Source organism: Talpa occidentalis, unplaced genomic scaffold, assembly GCF_014898055.3.
Source record: "Talpa occidentalis isolate TD23 unplaced genomic scaffold, MPIMG_talOcc4v2.1 talOcc4.7, whole genome shotgun sequence".
Lineage (NCBI taxonomy): Eukaryota > Metazoa > Chordata > Mammalia > Eulipotyphla > Talpidae > Talpa > Talpa occidentalis.
In genome coordinates this window covers 2,504,494-2,522,247 of record NW_023605083.1, presented here as the reverse complement: position 1 = coordinate 2,522,247, position 17,754 = coordinate 2,504,494, and the positions used below count along the sequence as shown (strand labels likewise).

Here is a 17,754-nt window from a genome sequence, read left to right as displayed (position 1 = left end):
TAAATATCAGAAAAATAACAGAAACAACAATATTCAATCTCTATGAAGGCACCGGCTTAGTTCAGTAGCACAATGTTGACAATCAAACCATAACCTTTAGTTTTTCTCATAACTGGAGACTCTTTTTTTTTTTTTCCAATGTCTTTGGGCACCATGTGTACCAATTTGTCAACCACTGGAGGTCAAGACAAGGACACAAGGAAAGGACATACAGACATACAACATATAGACACAAAGAGCTCTTTAGGTACCATTTATCACGCGTGGGATATCTCATACAACTGCAGTTTCACTGATAGGCCAAAGTAACAACAAAAACAAGCAGAGAAAAAAAATCTCAAAGTTAAAAACAAAAGTTAAAAAGAAATACCAAAATCAAGATTGAATGCCTTTCTGTGTAAAAAAAAAAAAAAAAATACTGCCAGCACATGCATGATCCTAGATGTTATTTCACGTCTCCTAAACTTTGAAAGGAAGAAGACTGCTTAGAGCATGTTAGTTTTTTTTTTTTCCTCAGGGTTTCTTCAGAAAAAAATGAGTCCTTGGGTATCCTGCAACAGTAACTGGAAAAGAAGTCAGTAACATTCAAGGTTTTTTCTGTTTCTTAAACAAATATCTCAAGTCCTCAATGGGTTCACAAGGCCAGTGACTTTGTCTCTGGGTCAGTTCCTTCTGGCACTTTCTTAACTCTGGAATGATGTACCCAGGGTTTTATGCCTGCAAGTTTCAAAGTATGTGTGCTCAGCAAAAGTTCATATGGACCAGTCCATTATGGTTTTCCTGAAACCCTGTCCTGTGGTCTCTTTGTAGGAAAAAAGTCGCAGGTTTCGGTCTCCTGTTCTTTCTATTATTATAAACCTTAAATGCTAACTCCACTACCTGGTACGGACTCAGCTCTGTGATGCCGTCTACCTTTGCTAACTTTCTCCTTACGTCTGGAGCACTATATGTGATGAACGTCATAGTGATCAAACGAGCATTTTCTGGGGCATCTGGATTTATATCCGTGTGGTTTGTATACGTCTGAATAATCCTCTCAAGGAACTCGGATGGATCCTCACTAGCCCCTTGTTCAAGTTCTAATATTTTGTTAAAATTTTGTTTGGGGATCCCCTGCTCCAGTCCTACCAATAAACATTTTTTATACAGGTCCAACATCGCCATTCCTCCATTGTTGGGGTCCCATCCAGGATCTTCCTCTGGGACAACAATCTCTGGCTCTGGGGACTGCCTATCCTGTTGGTGGAGATGGTCAGCCTCCTCCCTGGCTTTCCTGAATACCATCCTCTGCTCATCCAGCGTTAATAAAGTATGCAGCATGGACTGTATATCTGCCCAGTTAGGGCGGTGGGAGACAAAGATAGAGGCAAACAAGTTCGCCATCCTCTTGGGAGCCTGCCGGTACGAGGGAACAGAGCTCCTCCAATTTAGGAGGTCCGCAGTACTGAACGGATGGTGCGACCAAAAGTACCCAGCAGGTCTCCCATGTTCATTTAAGCCGCCCATTGGCATCTGGCGAAGGGGAAACTGTCCTGCCTCAGGGTGATCCTTCCTGCCAAAATGGGTGCCCAGTCTAGTGTGGGGAGGAGACACCATTTTAGTGTCCTCCCCAGAGGGCAGTGGAGGCTGTGCAGCCTCAGGGGTCTGCACGGGAGGGGCCTTGTCACGTGGAAGAGGATTTTGTCCTGATGTATTTAAAGTATTTAAAATATGATGCTCCTCCTCTTCTAACTCTGCTCGCTGGCAGTCCTCATGGAAAGGGGAAGGTCTATCCTTTCTCTGTGCCATAAGCCGAGCCTCCGCCATATCCAATTTATGGAGGGTGGCCTCTATCCTGTCCTGCATACTTTTAAAGGCTTGATCTTGTATGCTTTTATAAACTGACTCAAAGATGTTACGGTTCTCATCCCTCATGCACTTAATAGTTAAATCAAAGGCCTGATTTTGTTGTATGGCCACGTTAAAAACCTGATTTTGTTGTTGTATGGCCACGTTAAAAGCCTGAATTTGTTGTTGCATGGCTACGTTAAGAGCCTGAATGTGTTGTTGCACATTCTCAGTATGTGAAGTAGAACTTCTACCTCTCATAGAAACAAGAATGTAGCAAATTGCGCTTACACATATTACCAAAAAACCACCCAGAAACACAGTCTGTAAAGGGATGGCTTGTAAACCACCCATGTATGTATACAATAGTAAAATCACGTGCCATACACCAGGCTTCATCAAATTATTTATATTCATGAAACTGGTGGTGATATTTAATGGAAGAAGACTACTCAGATTCAAGGCCGGAAGGAAACTGAAAGAACTCAGGCTAGGGATGAAACTGTATAGGCTCATGGTTGAGGCCATATTTGAGTCAAAACGCACCCACAAGGGCTGTACGCATAGGGAAAAAACAGACTTTTCAGGACTAGAGACAAATATTATACTGCTAGTCCTGCAGAACTAGTGCGCTTATGGTGACCAACACAAGGAATGTTACTTTGGGCTGGTCAACCGCGGGTGTAACTTGGAAACCACGCTGGGCGCCAAACTGTTGTAGAGCAACCCCGATACAAAACGGGGTGCCTGACTGTGGGTCCTCACCCACGCTCTTAAAAGGACTTATCCATGCTCTACTGCAGGCACACGTGAAAGGTTAATAAAAGGTTTATTTACAAGGGAAGGGGAAATGAGGAAATGTACAGCTCTGGGAGAAAAGTGGGAGACAAAGTTTTAAATGAGGGCCTCCCCGGTGGTGCAGCGGTTGAGCGCTGGGTTGTGATGCTGCCCGCAGCCTCTACAGCGCCGGTTCGATCCCCGGCTGCTCCCCGGCCACGGGAGGAGGGTCCCACATGGCACGCAGACCTCTCCTGCCGCCCGCTGCTCCCCTCAGCAGTGTACTTCGGTCTTTCTGCCTGCTCTGCTCCCCGCTCTGGCTCTGGTGAATTCTCTCACCCTCCCGCGCTTCTGACTGTACCCAGTGCTTGTATGTATGTATGTATGTATCAATCAATCAATAAATAAATCTTTAAAAAAAAAAAAACGAAGTTTTAAATGAGTCCTACCCAATCCGCCGATCAGGAATCCCAAAATGGCGCTCTCAGAGTCGGCCGCCAGCCAGGAGCGGTGAGGCCAGGAGGCGAGCGATCACGAGCCAGAGAGAGCCCAAGGCCCACGTGTTTGGTTTTTATATCCAACCTGGCTGCCCAACTCCACCCTCAGGTCCCAGCCACCCTCCCTTGGTGGTGACGGGATTTGTCTTTCCCAATGTCTTGATGGCTTTAGTCTGGAGTGGGGGTGGCGTCCACAAAGCCTGTATGGGATTAACTCAGGACATCATTTCCCCCTAACAAACCCACAAACTTGCCTGGGACTGGAAGGCAGACTCAAGTTCAGCCAGACCAGTGGTTCCAAAAACACTGCACCAACCGCTTGGGTAACTTAAAAAGTGCAGGTTCCCAACTTTGTGTATGCACATGGGGCACTCCTACCAGGCCGTGAAGACCTGTGGACTCGATAATGACAACACTGTTGAGTATGAGGACTGCCGTGTTCTTGGCAGATGCTTGCTGCAGCGTTGAGGATCAAATATGATGCTGGTCTGCATGTCTTTCAAAAAGTGGTTTGGGGGCCTCCCCGGTGGCGTGGTGGTTGAGCTCTGGGCTGCGAGGCTGCCCCTGGCCTCTGCAGCGCCCGTTCGATCCCCGGCTGCCGGCGAGGGTCCCACATGGCGCGCAGACCTCTCCTGCCGCCCGCTGCTCCCCTCAGCAGTGTGCTTGGGTCCTTCTGCCTGTTCTGCTCCCCGCTCTGGCTCTGGTGGGTTCTCTCACCGTCCCGCGGTGCTGACTGTACCCAGTGCTTGTGTAGATAAATAAATAAATAAATCTTAAAAAAAAAAATTAAAAAAGGGGTTTGGCTCTTACACACACACACAGTGAAGCAACGGTGCCAAATGTCCGGGACTGGTGCATCCAGACAGCACGAACTTTGAAAGAAATCCAAGGGGGCGGGAGGTTTTATAAAAGCGTGTCCTCAGGCCCCGTTTGCACATATTCTGATTCAGGAATCTGTGTGTTTCAACGCCCTCCATTCCATTTCTCAAAGTTGGTCACCGCGGATCTTAACCTCCACACCCACTTCACAGAAGAGAAAGCGGGGGTCCGGGAGGCTGCGAGCCCGAGGTCACGGGGGATCAGCAGTAACTTCAGGGCTCGGGTTTCTGTCTGGAGGCGAGAACTTGGGGGTCAGGTCCCGGCCCGCGCGGAGGGCACACTTGCCTCGTCAGCCGCGGGGGGCCCGGTCCCCTTTAACACTCCCCAGTCGTGGGTCTTGGTTCTTTGCTGCGAAGCCTCTGAGCAGGCCCACCTCGGTGACCAAGAGGAGTCTCTGGAAAACGTTCTACGAACTCCCCGGCCGTTGGCGTCCCGTCGCCACGGAGACGGACCGCCCCATTCTCCCTCGAGGGGGGTCCTGCCGGTCCCCCGGTTCCCGGTCCGCAGCGCGGCGCCCAGGAGACGCTCGGGGCGGCCCAGGGGCGCAGAGGGGCTGCCGGGCTCTGGGCAGCAGGCGGCCGAGCCGCGCCCACCCGGGGGCGCCCACCCGGCCCGAGGGGTGCGCCCGGCCCGCGCCCCGCGTCTGTCTCCGCGCCCAGGTGCCAGCCGCGGCGGACGCCCCGCGCCCCGGGATGCCCGAGGCCAAGAGCCCCCGCCAGGACGGAAGGCCCTGGAAGAAGAAGCAGCCGGCGCGCCGCACGGTCAGCCAGATCTGCCCGCCCCCGCGGCGCCCGCTGACCGTGGCCGACATCCGGCCGGGCATGGAGAACGAGCGGCTGGGGGTCGTGAGGGATTCCATGTTTCAGAACCCGCTCATCGTCAAGGTGAGCCGCCCCCGCTCGCCCCCCGCTCGCCCCCGGCACCCGCGCGCCCGGCGCCTGGCACCGCCCGCACCCCGCGCGTACGGGCAGGTGGCCCCGGCCTCCGCGTCCCGGCCGCAGGGTGGGCAGCACAGGCCTCCCCGAAGGCAGTGCCGGGAAGGCTGGGTAGCGCGCGCCGCGGGCCGGGCAGCGCCTGGCACGTGCCAGCCCCGGGGCGCAGCCGTGGGGACTGTGGCCGCCGCCAGGGGGCTCACCCTGCGGTTCCCCCTCCGGACTCAGGTGGACCCAGGTGCGGGGTGACAGCCCCGGGGCGCGAGGCGCGAACCCCCGCCCCTGCCCTGCACCCGGGACGGGGCCGCGGTGGCCCACGACCGCCTCCCCTCGAAGCGCGCCGCTCGCTTCCGTCCCCTTCCCGCCGGGCCGCTCCCCGGACACCGCCCTGCTGGGGCGGCGGGAGAAGTCGGGGTGCGCCCCGGGCCGCTGCACCCCGCGCCGCTGGAGGGCGGTGTGCGGTTAGAAATGCGCGCAGCTCCGGGCCGCGGGAGGGGGCGCGGGCGGTAACCATGGAGCCCCGTAAACACAGATGAGGCAGCGCCAGGCCCGCGCGCGTCAAAGCCCAGAGGGCTTCGCTGTTGGTCTAGGGTTTTGGCACCGAGAGCCCGGGCCTCCTGGCCACCAAGCCGGCGCTCGCGGAGTTCACCGGGTCCTGCGAAATTTCAACTGTCCTTTTGCCCTCCCCAAAATGCGTCCCGCGCCAGCCCTGGGGGAGGCTGGCTTGTCACAGCCAGGCCCTTCCACCCCATATGCCCACGTTCTTCGGCCCCCACAGTGGGACAAGGGCCTCGCCTACTTCTAGGTGAGAAGCGCCACTCTCAGCTAACAGATGGGACGGACAGATGGACGTCACCTTTCCGGGATTAAGGGGGGACTCTCTCCTCACGCTGCCTCTGATCAGAGGCTTCCGTCTTGGGTCATTGTTTTTACTCCGGCAGGTTCTGCAGGCGACCGCTGCCAACTTCAATATAAAATGAGTGGTTTTGTGGGGTTATGATCCCCACGGCGAATTAGTAGCGTGATTACCCCCCTGAGCCGTATATGCTCACACACACATACAGATGGGCGTGTGCATATGCACGCACAAACATACACACAGTATTTCACGCACGTGTGCATATTTATACTATGCTGCAATCTTGGAAGAATAGATTATAATATTATCATAACTGTACACGTATACACACACACACACACACACACACACGGCCAGGAGTACGCAGGTCACGCATACACAATATCTGTTCTGCCCCTCACGCCCCCTTTTACTCTCCTTCCGTGTCAGGGACCGCATTTGGCCTCTGGGTGGCACTAGCTGAACAATTTCCAGGGTGAAATCAGTCTAATTCCTGAACCCAAACTTCACGGTGGAATATGCACGGGAGATGCCTGACCCACCACGAGGGGCTCTGTCTTTGGGGAGAGGGACCGGGGCAGACTGCCCTGGCCAGCCTGCTGGGGCGCAGTGCAGGGCTGCATCCCGGTGCTGTGCCCGACTTTCCGGTGGTGGTCGGGGCAGCTGGGGGCCGAGGGCACTTCCTCCTTCCTCCTCTCCCCTCCCCTCCCCTCAGGCTCTTGATGGGCTATGAGGTACTTCCTGTAGTGCTTAAGATCATGTCCCCGCTTGGTAAGATTTCCTACCAAAGCTCACCTAAATAAAAGTTGCAAAGACAGTAAGAACCAAAGGGAACCCGACTGTTACCTTGTCCAGACCCCTCTTTACAGATGTGTCCACCGGGGCGTCTGGTGGGCCTCTTTGCTCCAGGTCCTGGCGGGGCTGGGCTGGAAGCCCTTCCTGTCCACTGCCCACCTGTCCAGCGTCATCCTAGGAGTGGATGACCCTGGACAGCTGCCTATAGTTTAAAGACAATTTAAATAGGGGAAAAACTTTGGGGACCTTTGGACCGGTAAACAGGAGAAGATGCAGAATATTCCAGACTGTGGCGCCTTTAAAAACTGCTTTTTTAAACGATGTCTCTGCAGTGTCCGTGCGGGCGTGGCTCGTGGGTTTCTTCCCGGTGACAGGTCTGTGTCACAAGCCCGGGATTTCTGACCGGGGTTTAGTTGCTCCTTCTCAGGCGTGCACAGGGTGGGGAGGCGTGCGCGCTGCCCTGGGTGCCCTTAAAGGAAGGCGGCAGCTGGAGGGTGTTTTGGTTTGTCTACGTGGGAAGCGGAATGTTGCCTCTACACCCGCAGAATACAGCACCTGAGGAATCATCATTTATTCCGCCATATTGGAGGGGGTTGTTGTTCAGATTGTTTTCTCCGGTGGAAAGGATCAGGGGTTTTGCTTTTTCTCATTTAAAATGCAGACCTACCGCCTGAGCAGGCCCGGCCCTGCTATTTCACACCCATGGAATTCACCGGGACGGAGAGACGCATCAGTTATTCAAGAACGTGTCTGCAAGCTGCCACAGTAACCAAGCAAAAAGTGAAAACCCAGACACCGAGCCGCTATTTCATCTCCCCGCGCAACAACTCTTTGCCTCATTTAAAACCAAGCCAACGGGTTATTGCGTGGGGCTGATTGAATCAACTCCGTGTTTTATGTGGCCACAAAAAGATGTAAATATTTTCCATTAGAAAGGGTTTCTACGCGATTGTAGAAAGTGATGGGCGGTTAGCCAGTTTTCCTTCAAATGTGACTCTCGGGGAAGAATAAAATTAAATAGCGAGAGAACCCAGCTTCGCCCCGCTCGCGTCTCGCTTCCCCAGAATTCTGTGACTCCGCACAGGATCCCGCTACCACAGCCTTCAAGGCTCCCTCACAGCCCTGTCAGGAGCTTCCTGCCACCGGGACGCGGCTGATATCCTGTCAATACAATTATAGGGAGAGGCTGCTCGGGGCGCCGCTGACAGCCTGGCGTCCCTGTCGCCCTGGAGAGGCGCCCTGCGAGGCGGCAGGATTTATGGAAACCAGCAGCTTTAGAAAGTGCAAATGATCACGGAGCCCGATTTTTTCATAATTTATGACGGACTTTGTTTTTCTGTGGGGGTTTATGTCACAAATAAGAAGTGCCTGCATGTGTACAATAGAGTCACAGAATCACAGCGCTGGGGGCTGGGGGAGGGTTCCACACAGCTAGTCCCACTCCTGCTTAGAGACATCAAGGCCGGGGGTGGCGGGGGTGGACGTGGCCGAAGGTCCAGCCTAAGCTGGTGGCGGAAGCGGGATGGGAACGGCTCTGCCGGCGGCCAGCCCCCCACCCTATCGGCCGCAACACACAATAATGAGTTGAGCCAACCCAGGTGGGGTCCTCTGCCCAACAAAAAATGTTGACTGGTGAATCTGATTCAAATCGCATTTCAACTTCCTTCCAAAGTGAGCTGCACTGATTTTTCGGGATGCATTGACTGCCGGGTTATAAGTTTACTTGGTGTCCAGCACCACCCTCAGCTCTCTTGCAGCCCTGAAAGCAATCGAGAACTTAGTTTAGAATTCAGTCCTTGGCCACTAGTTAACTATTTAGCTTGGAGGAACAGGTATATGTGTGTGTGTGTATATATATATATATATATATATATATATATACACGTAAGCAGGTGTCTATATAAATACTCCTATATATGCACGTGATCTATGCATAGATACATACAATGTCATATATAGTGTATGTGATATACATGTTCTATGCCATGGGACACATATGTCTATGTTTATATAGCTCAGCACTGTACCTGCCTTAAAGAAAGCGCTCAGGAATTAGCTCTTAATTTTGCACACACACATCAATTGTAAGACAAGCCAGTCACAGTGGCGCCTGTACATTTCCAGGGAACTGCACCGCCCAGAAGGGTTTGGATGTGGGAGGAGGCCGCCGCCGCAGGACTCCTGGAGACCAGGACTCCTGGAGGAGCGGAGGTGGGCTGGACCCCGGGGGCGAGGAGAGGCAGCTTCCCACAGGGCAGACACGAAGGAACCTCAGCTCCCTGGGGCCAGATGACTGTGTCTTCCTTAGATCCCAAAGGTTCTTAGATTTCACCCCAATTTGAGTTCAACTTTACGAGGCTTGACGCTCTGCTGGGATCATTATCCTTATCATCCCGAGGAAGCCTTTATTTAGATCCCGGGTGTTCAGACTGGGTGCCCTCCGCAATGAGGCGGCCACGCCAGGCCCACTAACAGGCGACTTCCATGATAAATATTGATGCTGGTTGGTGGAAACACATGCACAGAGGCGCGGCCCGGACACACACACAAACACGGCGGCCCACATGTGGGTCAGGGTTATTATCACGTGTGAATGCTCCATTCGGCTTCACCTGTTGCCGATAACACACCTCTGGTCGCTGCAGCCTTTTCACGTTCAATTCCAGTGTGACAGGAGAAAAGAAAACGTAAGGAAGAGGGATGGAAAATGAGGCACCGCCCTGGTGCCTGGCTCTGCTGGCCGGTGGGTAGTGCCGTTTTTCTAGGAAAAGCGTTGTGGTTATTTATCCCTGCAACCGTCTCCTAGGTTCCTTTGCTTCTTTGTAAATCAAAGCCTCCCTCTTCCTGGCCCCCACTCACATCCTTGAGAGCTGTTCGCCCTGCCCAGCCCTGTGGCCATTTCGGAAAGCAGAGCTGTTCCAGGCAGGCCTCTGGCCACAGCCCTGGGGGCAGCCGCTGGGACGGAGGCGCCTGCCCACCTCTCTGTTCTTCTGGAAAGTGGTGCTTTGCTTTGAACCCTTAATGAAGACCTCAGACTTTGGGTTCCTCTGGTTGAAATTCAGCCCCCTTCTGTTTCCGTGGCTCTCAGAACTCTGTGGCGGGAAGGTCGAGTGGGGGGAACTAGTCAGCAGTCGCTTCCAGCACCTTCCAGAATCTCGGCGGCTTGAGTGTTGCTCATGGTGTGGTTCAGGCTGCTTTTCCTTTATTTGAAAGACCAAGTTTCCTTGATTTACTCCTGGCCCTGCGGACAGAACTTCAAAACCTGCTTTTCCAGTGTATTGCTTTTCAAGCTGTTCCGGGGGCTCCAGGAGTATCAGAGGTCTCATAAAATGTCTGATTCAACTGCATTTTTAAAGAAAATGCCTCTCTACCTGTTTAAAAAGTACAAAGACAAGGAAACTCAGTGAAATGTATTCCATGTGAAATGCTAATGCCGGAGACCACCAATGCTGGGGGGTGACAGTTTTGGGGTGTTAGTGCTGTGTTCGTGCAGTTCCGGCCGCTAGGACAGGTGTGGAGGAGGGCTCCCCTCTGCTCCCCGGGCACTGGGCTCCTTCTAGCCTCGGCCTCACCTGCCGCTGGCTCCTGTGTTGGGACCCTCTGGCGGGTCAGACAAAAACAAGCCAAGGCCAGACGGTCACAGCCAGGTCACGCTGGCGTCTCTTTTCTTGCATGTGGTAAATGTGGGGTGTTTCTCACTCGCCTTGTCTAAAAAAAAAGAAGCGAGTACTCGATGGTCGTTGTTAGCACTTCAGCCAACGAGACAAATCCACCCAAGTGCTTATTTTTACCCCCTTGTGCCCTTGTTGAAAAATACTGTCGCCTGGCCAGACCAACACGCGCCGGGAGACCCGTGAGCTCGGGTGTTTGCGAGACGCGTCTCCTTGCATGGATCCAAGTCCCTGAAGTTTGTCCAGAAGATGAAAGCGGGGACTCAGGAGCACTTTGGTTTCGAGGGGCAGCTTTAGCGAGGGGCGGCGGGTGGCTGGCGGTGTGGGGCCCAGAGCAGAGCGGCCACGCTGCATGACCGTGTGGGAAGAGCCCGGCCTGCAGAAGCTCAGAGGCCACAGCCACCACAAAGACGGGCGGGGGGCGGCGGGGGGTGGGGGGAGCAAAGAGACTTGGAGAGGGGAGACGTCTTGGCCAGAGCACTTCCAGTGAGGGACTTAGAGCGCAGGGCAGCTCCGGGGCCGCCCTGGACGGTGGTGCCTGCGGCTGTGGGCCGCGTGCAAATGCACCTGAATGTCCGCTCACGCAGCGCTGCGGTGCCTTCCTGCTCCTCCCAGGAGACTTTTAAGAAGAGAGTAGACTTAAATTTTTTGGGGGTGGGGGGGTTATGCATGTAAGACCTTGACGAGCCCATCACAGTGTAGCAAACGCCGACGACGGAAAGGTCCAGGGAGGACAGTGATGGGCTCGTTTCCCGTGCGTGTGTGGTCTGGCCGGTGAGCCCCAGCCCCCAGCAGTAAGGCCGACAACAGTGACTAAAGGCAGAGGCCAGGGGGGGGCAGGAGCTGCTGAAGCTCAGAGGGTGGCGCTCCTGGGCAGAGCTGCAGGATGAGTGAGGGGCCTGTGAGGACAGTTGGCGGTGGGGGGTGGAGGGGTGAGGGGTGGAGTAGGGGGCTGGCCTGCGCGAAGGCCTCACGTCCGCATGGGCAGAGTGTCCTCGGCAAGCCTGGCGCTGTTCTGTGAGCGTCCTGGGGAAAGCAGCAGCAGTCTCCGTGAGCGCCTGCTCTATTCTGGGGGCACAGCAGGTGCCACCTGGGCTACAGGCTTTGCCTCCCAAGAGCTTATAGTACAGTTGGCAGAAACTGGTATAAGAGCAACAGAGAATGGTGGGGTGGGGTGACAGGCATCCGCTGGGCCCAAGGCCCGGGGCAGCTGCACCTGAGCGAGGGAGGCAGGGCTGGCCTGGCTAGCCTGCATGTGCTGGATGCTGACAGCCCCTGGGGTCCACAGAGGGAACTGGGGCGCTGGGGCAGGGTAGATCGAGTGATTGTGTGGCCTGAAGCTTATGCAATTTGGGGGCCTCTCATTAAAAAACAGAGGACAAAATTATAAGGAACATTGGAAATCAAGTCCGGGCCGTGGAAGGGGCTGCGTGCAAGGGAGGACCCTGAAGCCAAAGCTTCATCAGCTTCAGGCAAATGAACATGTGACAAGGGAGGGAAAGTGGCCCAGAAAAGGGGGCGGCCTTTTCTGCATGGGTGTGGTGGGAGTAAGGGGGTTCTGGGTCAGACCTGAGTCCCAGCTCCTCCCTAGGCCACGTCACCCCACGTCACCCACTCATGTGCTGAGCACACACGCCCCGCACCGGGACACCAGGCCCAGCCCCATGCGGTGAGCCACCGTCTACCGCGCCCTCCCGCCATGACCCTGGCCACCACGCCTGCTCCCACACCTGGGCTTCCGCACCCGAGCCTCGTCCCTCCCCCAGCCCGGCCCCCAGAAACCACCACCAGCCTGCCCGGCATCTGCTCATTCCGGCATTTGCAAAATGCTTCTTGAGGGACTCCTAGAGGCCAGGCAGGTATGGGGGTGCCTTGGGGACGCAAGAGCCTTGGTTTCCACCTGCAGGCAGCGTGGGAGGTCCTGGTGAAGACAGATCCTCAGAGAGGCAGGGGCTGGGAGGCGCCAGCTACGGCTGGCCAGGGAGTCCTACCCTGAGGACGGGCCGCTTCAGCCCAAAAGCCTGAGATGAGGGCCAGGCAGGTGAGAGGAGCCAGACAGGCGAGAGGAGCAGGCAGGTGAGGGGAGGGGGCAGGTGAGAGGAGTGGGCAGGTGAGAGGAGCCGGGCAGAGCATGTGTCCTGTTTAGGTGGGTGGTGGGCAGAGATTGTTTCGTGAGGAGACCCCAGGTCAGGAGATGCCTGGAACTTTGGAGGCCTTAGGGGAGACGGGGAAGGCGAGCTGAGAGGAGGCTGAGCAGGGAGTAGGGGCCAGATCCTGGGGGGTCCCTAGTCAGCGACTGACCTGGGGCAGGGGGTGTGTTGCAAAACAAGTGACAGAAACCAGCCAGCTCCGGCAAGGCCAGGAGAGAAGCCCCGAACTCGGTGACAGGTGCCCAGGGCCGGCGCCTTTCTCCCTGCACTGAAGGGACCGTGGCCTTCGGGGTCCAGCAGGCCCTGGCTGTGGGGTGCTTGGGCTTGGCTGGGGAGATGGCCCTGCGCCCTCCCCTGCTGGCAGGACCCCTCTGCCCATCCCCTCACCAGGCCGGCTGCCTGGAGCGCCAGCGGACGGGACACAGGCTTCCCTGGTTTAGGGTTAGTGGCTGCAATTTGTTTACTTTTTGCAAGTTAAACAGCCCCCCTCCTGCCGTACTCCAAATTTCTGTCTCGTGCTTCGGCGGAACCTGCTGGAGCGATTCCAAGGGGTCCCTCAGGGCCGAGAGCGGGGCTCTGCGGCTGCCTCCGGAAGCTGCATAAACTGTCACTGAAGATTTGGCTCTCTCTGTAGGCACCCAGTGGGCATAAATTCGAAGGTTTAAGCGAGTCTTTCAAAAACTTCCCTTCTAAAGGGAAGCGCCTGTCTGGCGTTTCTGAAATCGTCTCTTCTCAGCAGCCGCTTGCCTCTCCCTGCAGATCTTCCGGATCGCCTGGCAGGATGCTCGGGGCACAACTCCCCCCCACCCTCCTGCCCCCCAGCGGAGAGGGTGCTGAGGGGTGCTGAGGCCTATGGCTGGGCTGCTGGGAGCTCCACTGTGCCGGCTGATGGCCACCCTGTGCAGCGCCCACGGGTGCCAGGCCCGAGCTGGCCCCTCTCTGGCATCATCTCCTCCTAATCTGTGCAGCAGTCCCAAGAGATGGGACTCCTGCCACCCCACCTTATAGACGGGGAGGCTGAGGCGTGGAGAGGTTTGATGATGACCGTCGTGTGGGTAAGGCGTGGAGGAGCCTGACTTCCAGCGAGGTCTGTGGGCTGCAGCTCAAGGTCAGCATCACAGATGGAAGGGGCTGGGTGACCCCGACGGCCACCTGTGTGGGCTACCAAGCGCCCGGCTTTTACACATGCCCCCACTCTGCAAGGCACGCTGGGAGCTCAGGAGGACGCGGTGACAGGCCCGAGGTCACACGGGAGCGAGGGTAGGGCTCTGCCCTGAGGCTGAGCTTGCGGCCTGACAGGTGGTGCCATGAGGCCTATTCCGGAGACCCCACGGCCCAACGGACAGCGGAATCCAGCTCATCCCGTACGCACAGAAGCTGCCCACGCAGGCCTGAGCACAGTCACGCCGGGGCCACGGGCCCCACATCCTCCCCCGTTGCAAGAGTTGGGGCAGGGGAGAGGGCGCAGCCGAGAGTGGTTCAGAGAAGCCAGGTGAAGTTGCTGGGAGGCCGCAGCACTCAGCTGGTGTGTACGGGAGGAAGCAGGGCACCCCAGAGGGAGAAGAGGGCCAGGAGGCGAGAGGGAGCCCCTGGTGTTTGTGCTTGGAGCCAGCTCTGCAGGGGGCCTCACAGGCGGCCATGAGGGAGGGGCGCTGGCAGCAGCTTGGGACAGCGGCGGGAGGAGTCTGCCCTTTCGGTGACACGCACAGTCTTAAGAAGGGACAAGACGTCTACAAGGAGGGTGGCTGGTTTCCCACGGCAGGCTGGGGTCCGGGCTCCTAGCTTGCCCATCTGCTGGCCAGGGGGCCAGCGCGGCTGGGGGGCCAAACCGCCTGGGGCTGACCGGGGTGGCTTCACCCTTTCAAAGAGAAGGTGTCCCCTCCTCCTCTCCCCCCACCGCCCCTTCCCCGCCCCCCTAATCAGGAGAGCAAATTGTTATCAGATTAGCAGCAGCCCTGAAAGCACAGCCCGCTCACCCGAGGTTAGTTAGCATTTAGATAGACTGGGACCGGGACCCACACAATAGGCATCAAAGCTCGGCTCCGGCTGCAGGAGGGATTAATTTCTTTAACCAACAGGCCTGATCTGGCCTAACTCATTACCCTGCCTTGTCAGCGCGATGCTCGATGCGATTGAAGATTACGCCATTTAGGCCTCTCCCTTGTTTTCCGCCGAAACCTGGGCTATTGAATTGTACATTCTTGCGTGGCTCCGTCAATACTCAGCGGCCTGAGGTTCTAATTCTGCTTCATTTAAACTTCATCAACTTTTCCAATCAAGTGGAAGGATCCGAAATAGGCTCTGAGAGCAGAAAGGCCGGCTCCCTTTGTCAGATAATTTATTCTGTCTTCTCGCCGCCGCCTCCCACCCCGGTTCCCTTTCTCTCTCCTGCCTCCCGCCCCCACCCCCTCCAAGCTTTCTCCCCCCTCTCCTTATCCCAATGCTGAAAATGAGATTACAGTATTTAAATGACTATGATAATCAATCTAGGGACCCGGGGCTGAGATTGAGGTTAATTTTTCTTAGCAGAACAAAGAAGCGCGAGCCTCCAGGGACAGCAAAGTGCAATCTGCGCCGCTTGCTTGTGGTTTTTTCCCCCCTGAAATTGCAGTTTTAGGAGTCTTTTCTTGTTACTAACCAGGCGCCGAGCGCGATTTTTAAGGGCCGGCAGCCCTGGAGAACAGGCACGTAATTCCGAGCTGATAAACAGCGAACGGCCTCCCATCAACAATTTTAATAGGAAAAAAAAAAGTCACTTATCTGATATGAGTACAGATCTAATGAAAGGGTGATCATTTACCTTATTTATTTTTAAACACACGAGGAATCACTTCCCGCTCTGTTAGAAGCAGTCATCACAGCCCCGCCGCGCGCCCGCAAACTTTTGCATGAAAGGCCTTGTCACTCAGGCCGTCTTCCCTGGCAGCCGCCGCGGCTGTGAAAGTTGAGATTTTTGTCATGTTTTGGCTAATTGGAAACAGGGTCATTATGCCATGGAAAAGCGACATGAAAGGGACTTGTTGGATGGCTACCCAAAGCAGTCACCAGCCGGCCGCGCGCGCCCCCCACCCTGCCCGGCACCCCCAGCTCCCAAAACACAGAGACTCGGAATGCGCCTGTTTCTCCGGCTCCCTGGCTAACTTGTCAGAGCTGCTTTACAAGCCGCCGCCAATGTTATCTTTTATTTGTGTCAGGAGAGAGGATTTGACAAGTTCCGTATACAATGTTCGTTTGGCAAGGCAAATTTTTCATACCAATTTTGAGCAGGAAATGAAACTATCTTTCAGCAGAACCAGCAGCAGCGTTTTTTGGACAGACTTATTATGAGAGGGAGGATCGCAGAACTTTATTTCCTGGCAGGGTCCCGAAAAAGCCTGACATGTTTTTTTTTTTTAAAAAGTGGGAGCTGGTTTCCACCTGCTCCTTGTTGGGGGAAGTAGGGGCACTTGTCAGGCCTTCAGACATCCCTGCTCCCTCCTCGCAGGTTATTAATAGGCTGGAATAAACTGTTCCTCGTTGAGATGATAACGACGACGTTGTCTCGGGCCCTTTAAGCTGCGGACAGGCCGCTGACAGTCATCGGCGAGTGCGGGGCAAAATATTTAATAGGCAGTGTCTGAAGGAGCCGCAAATAAGCAACCCTGTTTGTGAACAGGGAGGCCCCTCCGCCCCCGACCCTGCTTTCCATCACTGTTTACCTAAAAACGACTCTCTCACCCTCTGTGCTACCAAATTCATTTGGGGCATTGGTTTATGGTGACATTTTTCTTTCTTAAAGCAAATATTGACTCACCACGGGGAAATTAAAACTCCATTAGGCGCCGCTACATTGTAGGCGGCTACATTACACAGGCGCGCTGCTATTAACTGGCTTCCTCCTCAGGAATAATTCAGGGGGGGCAGAGGAAAAGGGGGAAGAGAAGATGGAGCTCAGCCATAATTTCTTTAAATGACGTGATCTAAATCAGCCAAGGAGATCATTACAGGCCCATCCATCTAAACATACAAAAGACGCTGCCTAATAAGACAGTGAATTTGTCAACACAAAATGCCAGTGGTCCAGTTACCTCGAGACTGGGGAGAGAGGGCCAGGTTTGGGGAGCTCAGGCCCAACACCCTCCCCTCTGCTGGGCACAGGAGCCAGGGTGCAAGTTGCTTTCGCCTGGGTGCAAGATGTCCTTCCTTCCTCTTGGGGCCACGTCCGGTCCCCTGGCAGCCGCCTCGCTGCCTTTTGCCCAGTGTGAACACCCCGCTTTCCTGCCTTTACCCACAGGCCTCTTCCTGCAGCCCCACCTGCCCCATCTCAGGTCACCCCTGGGTCTCATGGTCTCATCCTCTGCTTACTGGCCAGCGCCGCCGGAACAAAGGCCCGTACCGTAGCCTGGACGGCGCATGACACACTGCCTTGCCATTCTGGGGGTGAGGTAACTGGGGTCGGGGTGTGGACTGGCTGGGTCCTGCTACAGGCTGAGAAGTCAGTGCCAGGTCTCTCTCTGCCATCCCCTGTGTGAGTCTATTTCCAAATTTCACCTTTTTATAAAGACACCAGTTGGATTGGATCAGGGGCTCACTCCAGCCCATCATGACTTCATCTCAGCGAAATACCTTTGCAGTGGCCCTATCGCCAAAATAGGTCACAGGGCCTCCCCAGTGGCGCAGTGTTTGAGCACTGGGCTGCGAAGCTGCCCGCAGCCTCTGCAGCACCGGTTCGATCACCGGCTGCTCCCAGGTCACCGGAGGAGGGTCCCACATGGCGCGCAGACCTCTCCTGCCGCCCGCTGCTCCCCTCAGCAGTGCACTTCGGTCTTTCTGCCTGCTCTGCTCCCCGCTCTGGCTCTGGTGAATCTCTCACCCTCCCGCATTTCTGACTGTACCCAGTGCTTGTATAAATAAATAAATAAATCTTAAAAAAAAAGTGATCAAAATTAAAAAAAAAAAATAGGTCACATTCTATGTAGCCTTGGGCTTGGGTTCTGGTGCCTGGTCATGAGCTGTGGTGAAGCTAACAAGGCAGTCACAAAGGGGAGGCCCTGGATGTTGAACTTGGGGTTTCCCTCTTGATGAAGCCTGTGGGTACGGCAAACACTGAGACCACTGGGGTGGTCTCCTCTCCAGTGTGGGGTAGACCACTTGGGAATAACCACAGTTCTGTCATCCATGGTACTTTGCCATGTTGTTGGTGTTTAATCCTTAATTTTACCTAACATGGGTCACTAACTATCTGGGACACTCCTTGAAGGGAGACCCACAATATACTTCTTTTCATTTTTCACAGAGCTATCCATCCATCACCCAACCACCTACCCACCCACCCATATAACCCTACACCCATGCATGCATGCATGCATGCATCCATCCATCCACCCA

At 55.3% G+C, this 17,754-nt stretch overlaps 1 protein-coding gene across 1 annotated transcript in view; it reads left to right on the top strand.

The window, feature by feature from the left end:
* Positions 1-4,670: 4,670 nt before the first annotated feature.
* Positions 4,671-17,754, top strand: part of CFAP77 (cilia and flagella associated protein 77) — a 90,654-nt gene continuing 77,570 nt past the window's right edge. Inside the window, exon 1 of the mRNA XM_037492962.2 lies at positions 4,671-4,864. Within this exon, the coding sequence (XP_037348859.1) occupies positions 4,673-4,864 (192 nt within the window). The 5' untranslated portion in view covers positions 4,671-4,672. The remainder of the gene's footprint in view (positions 4,865-17,754) is intronic.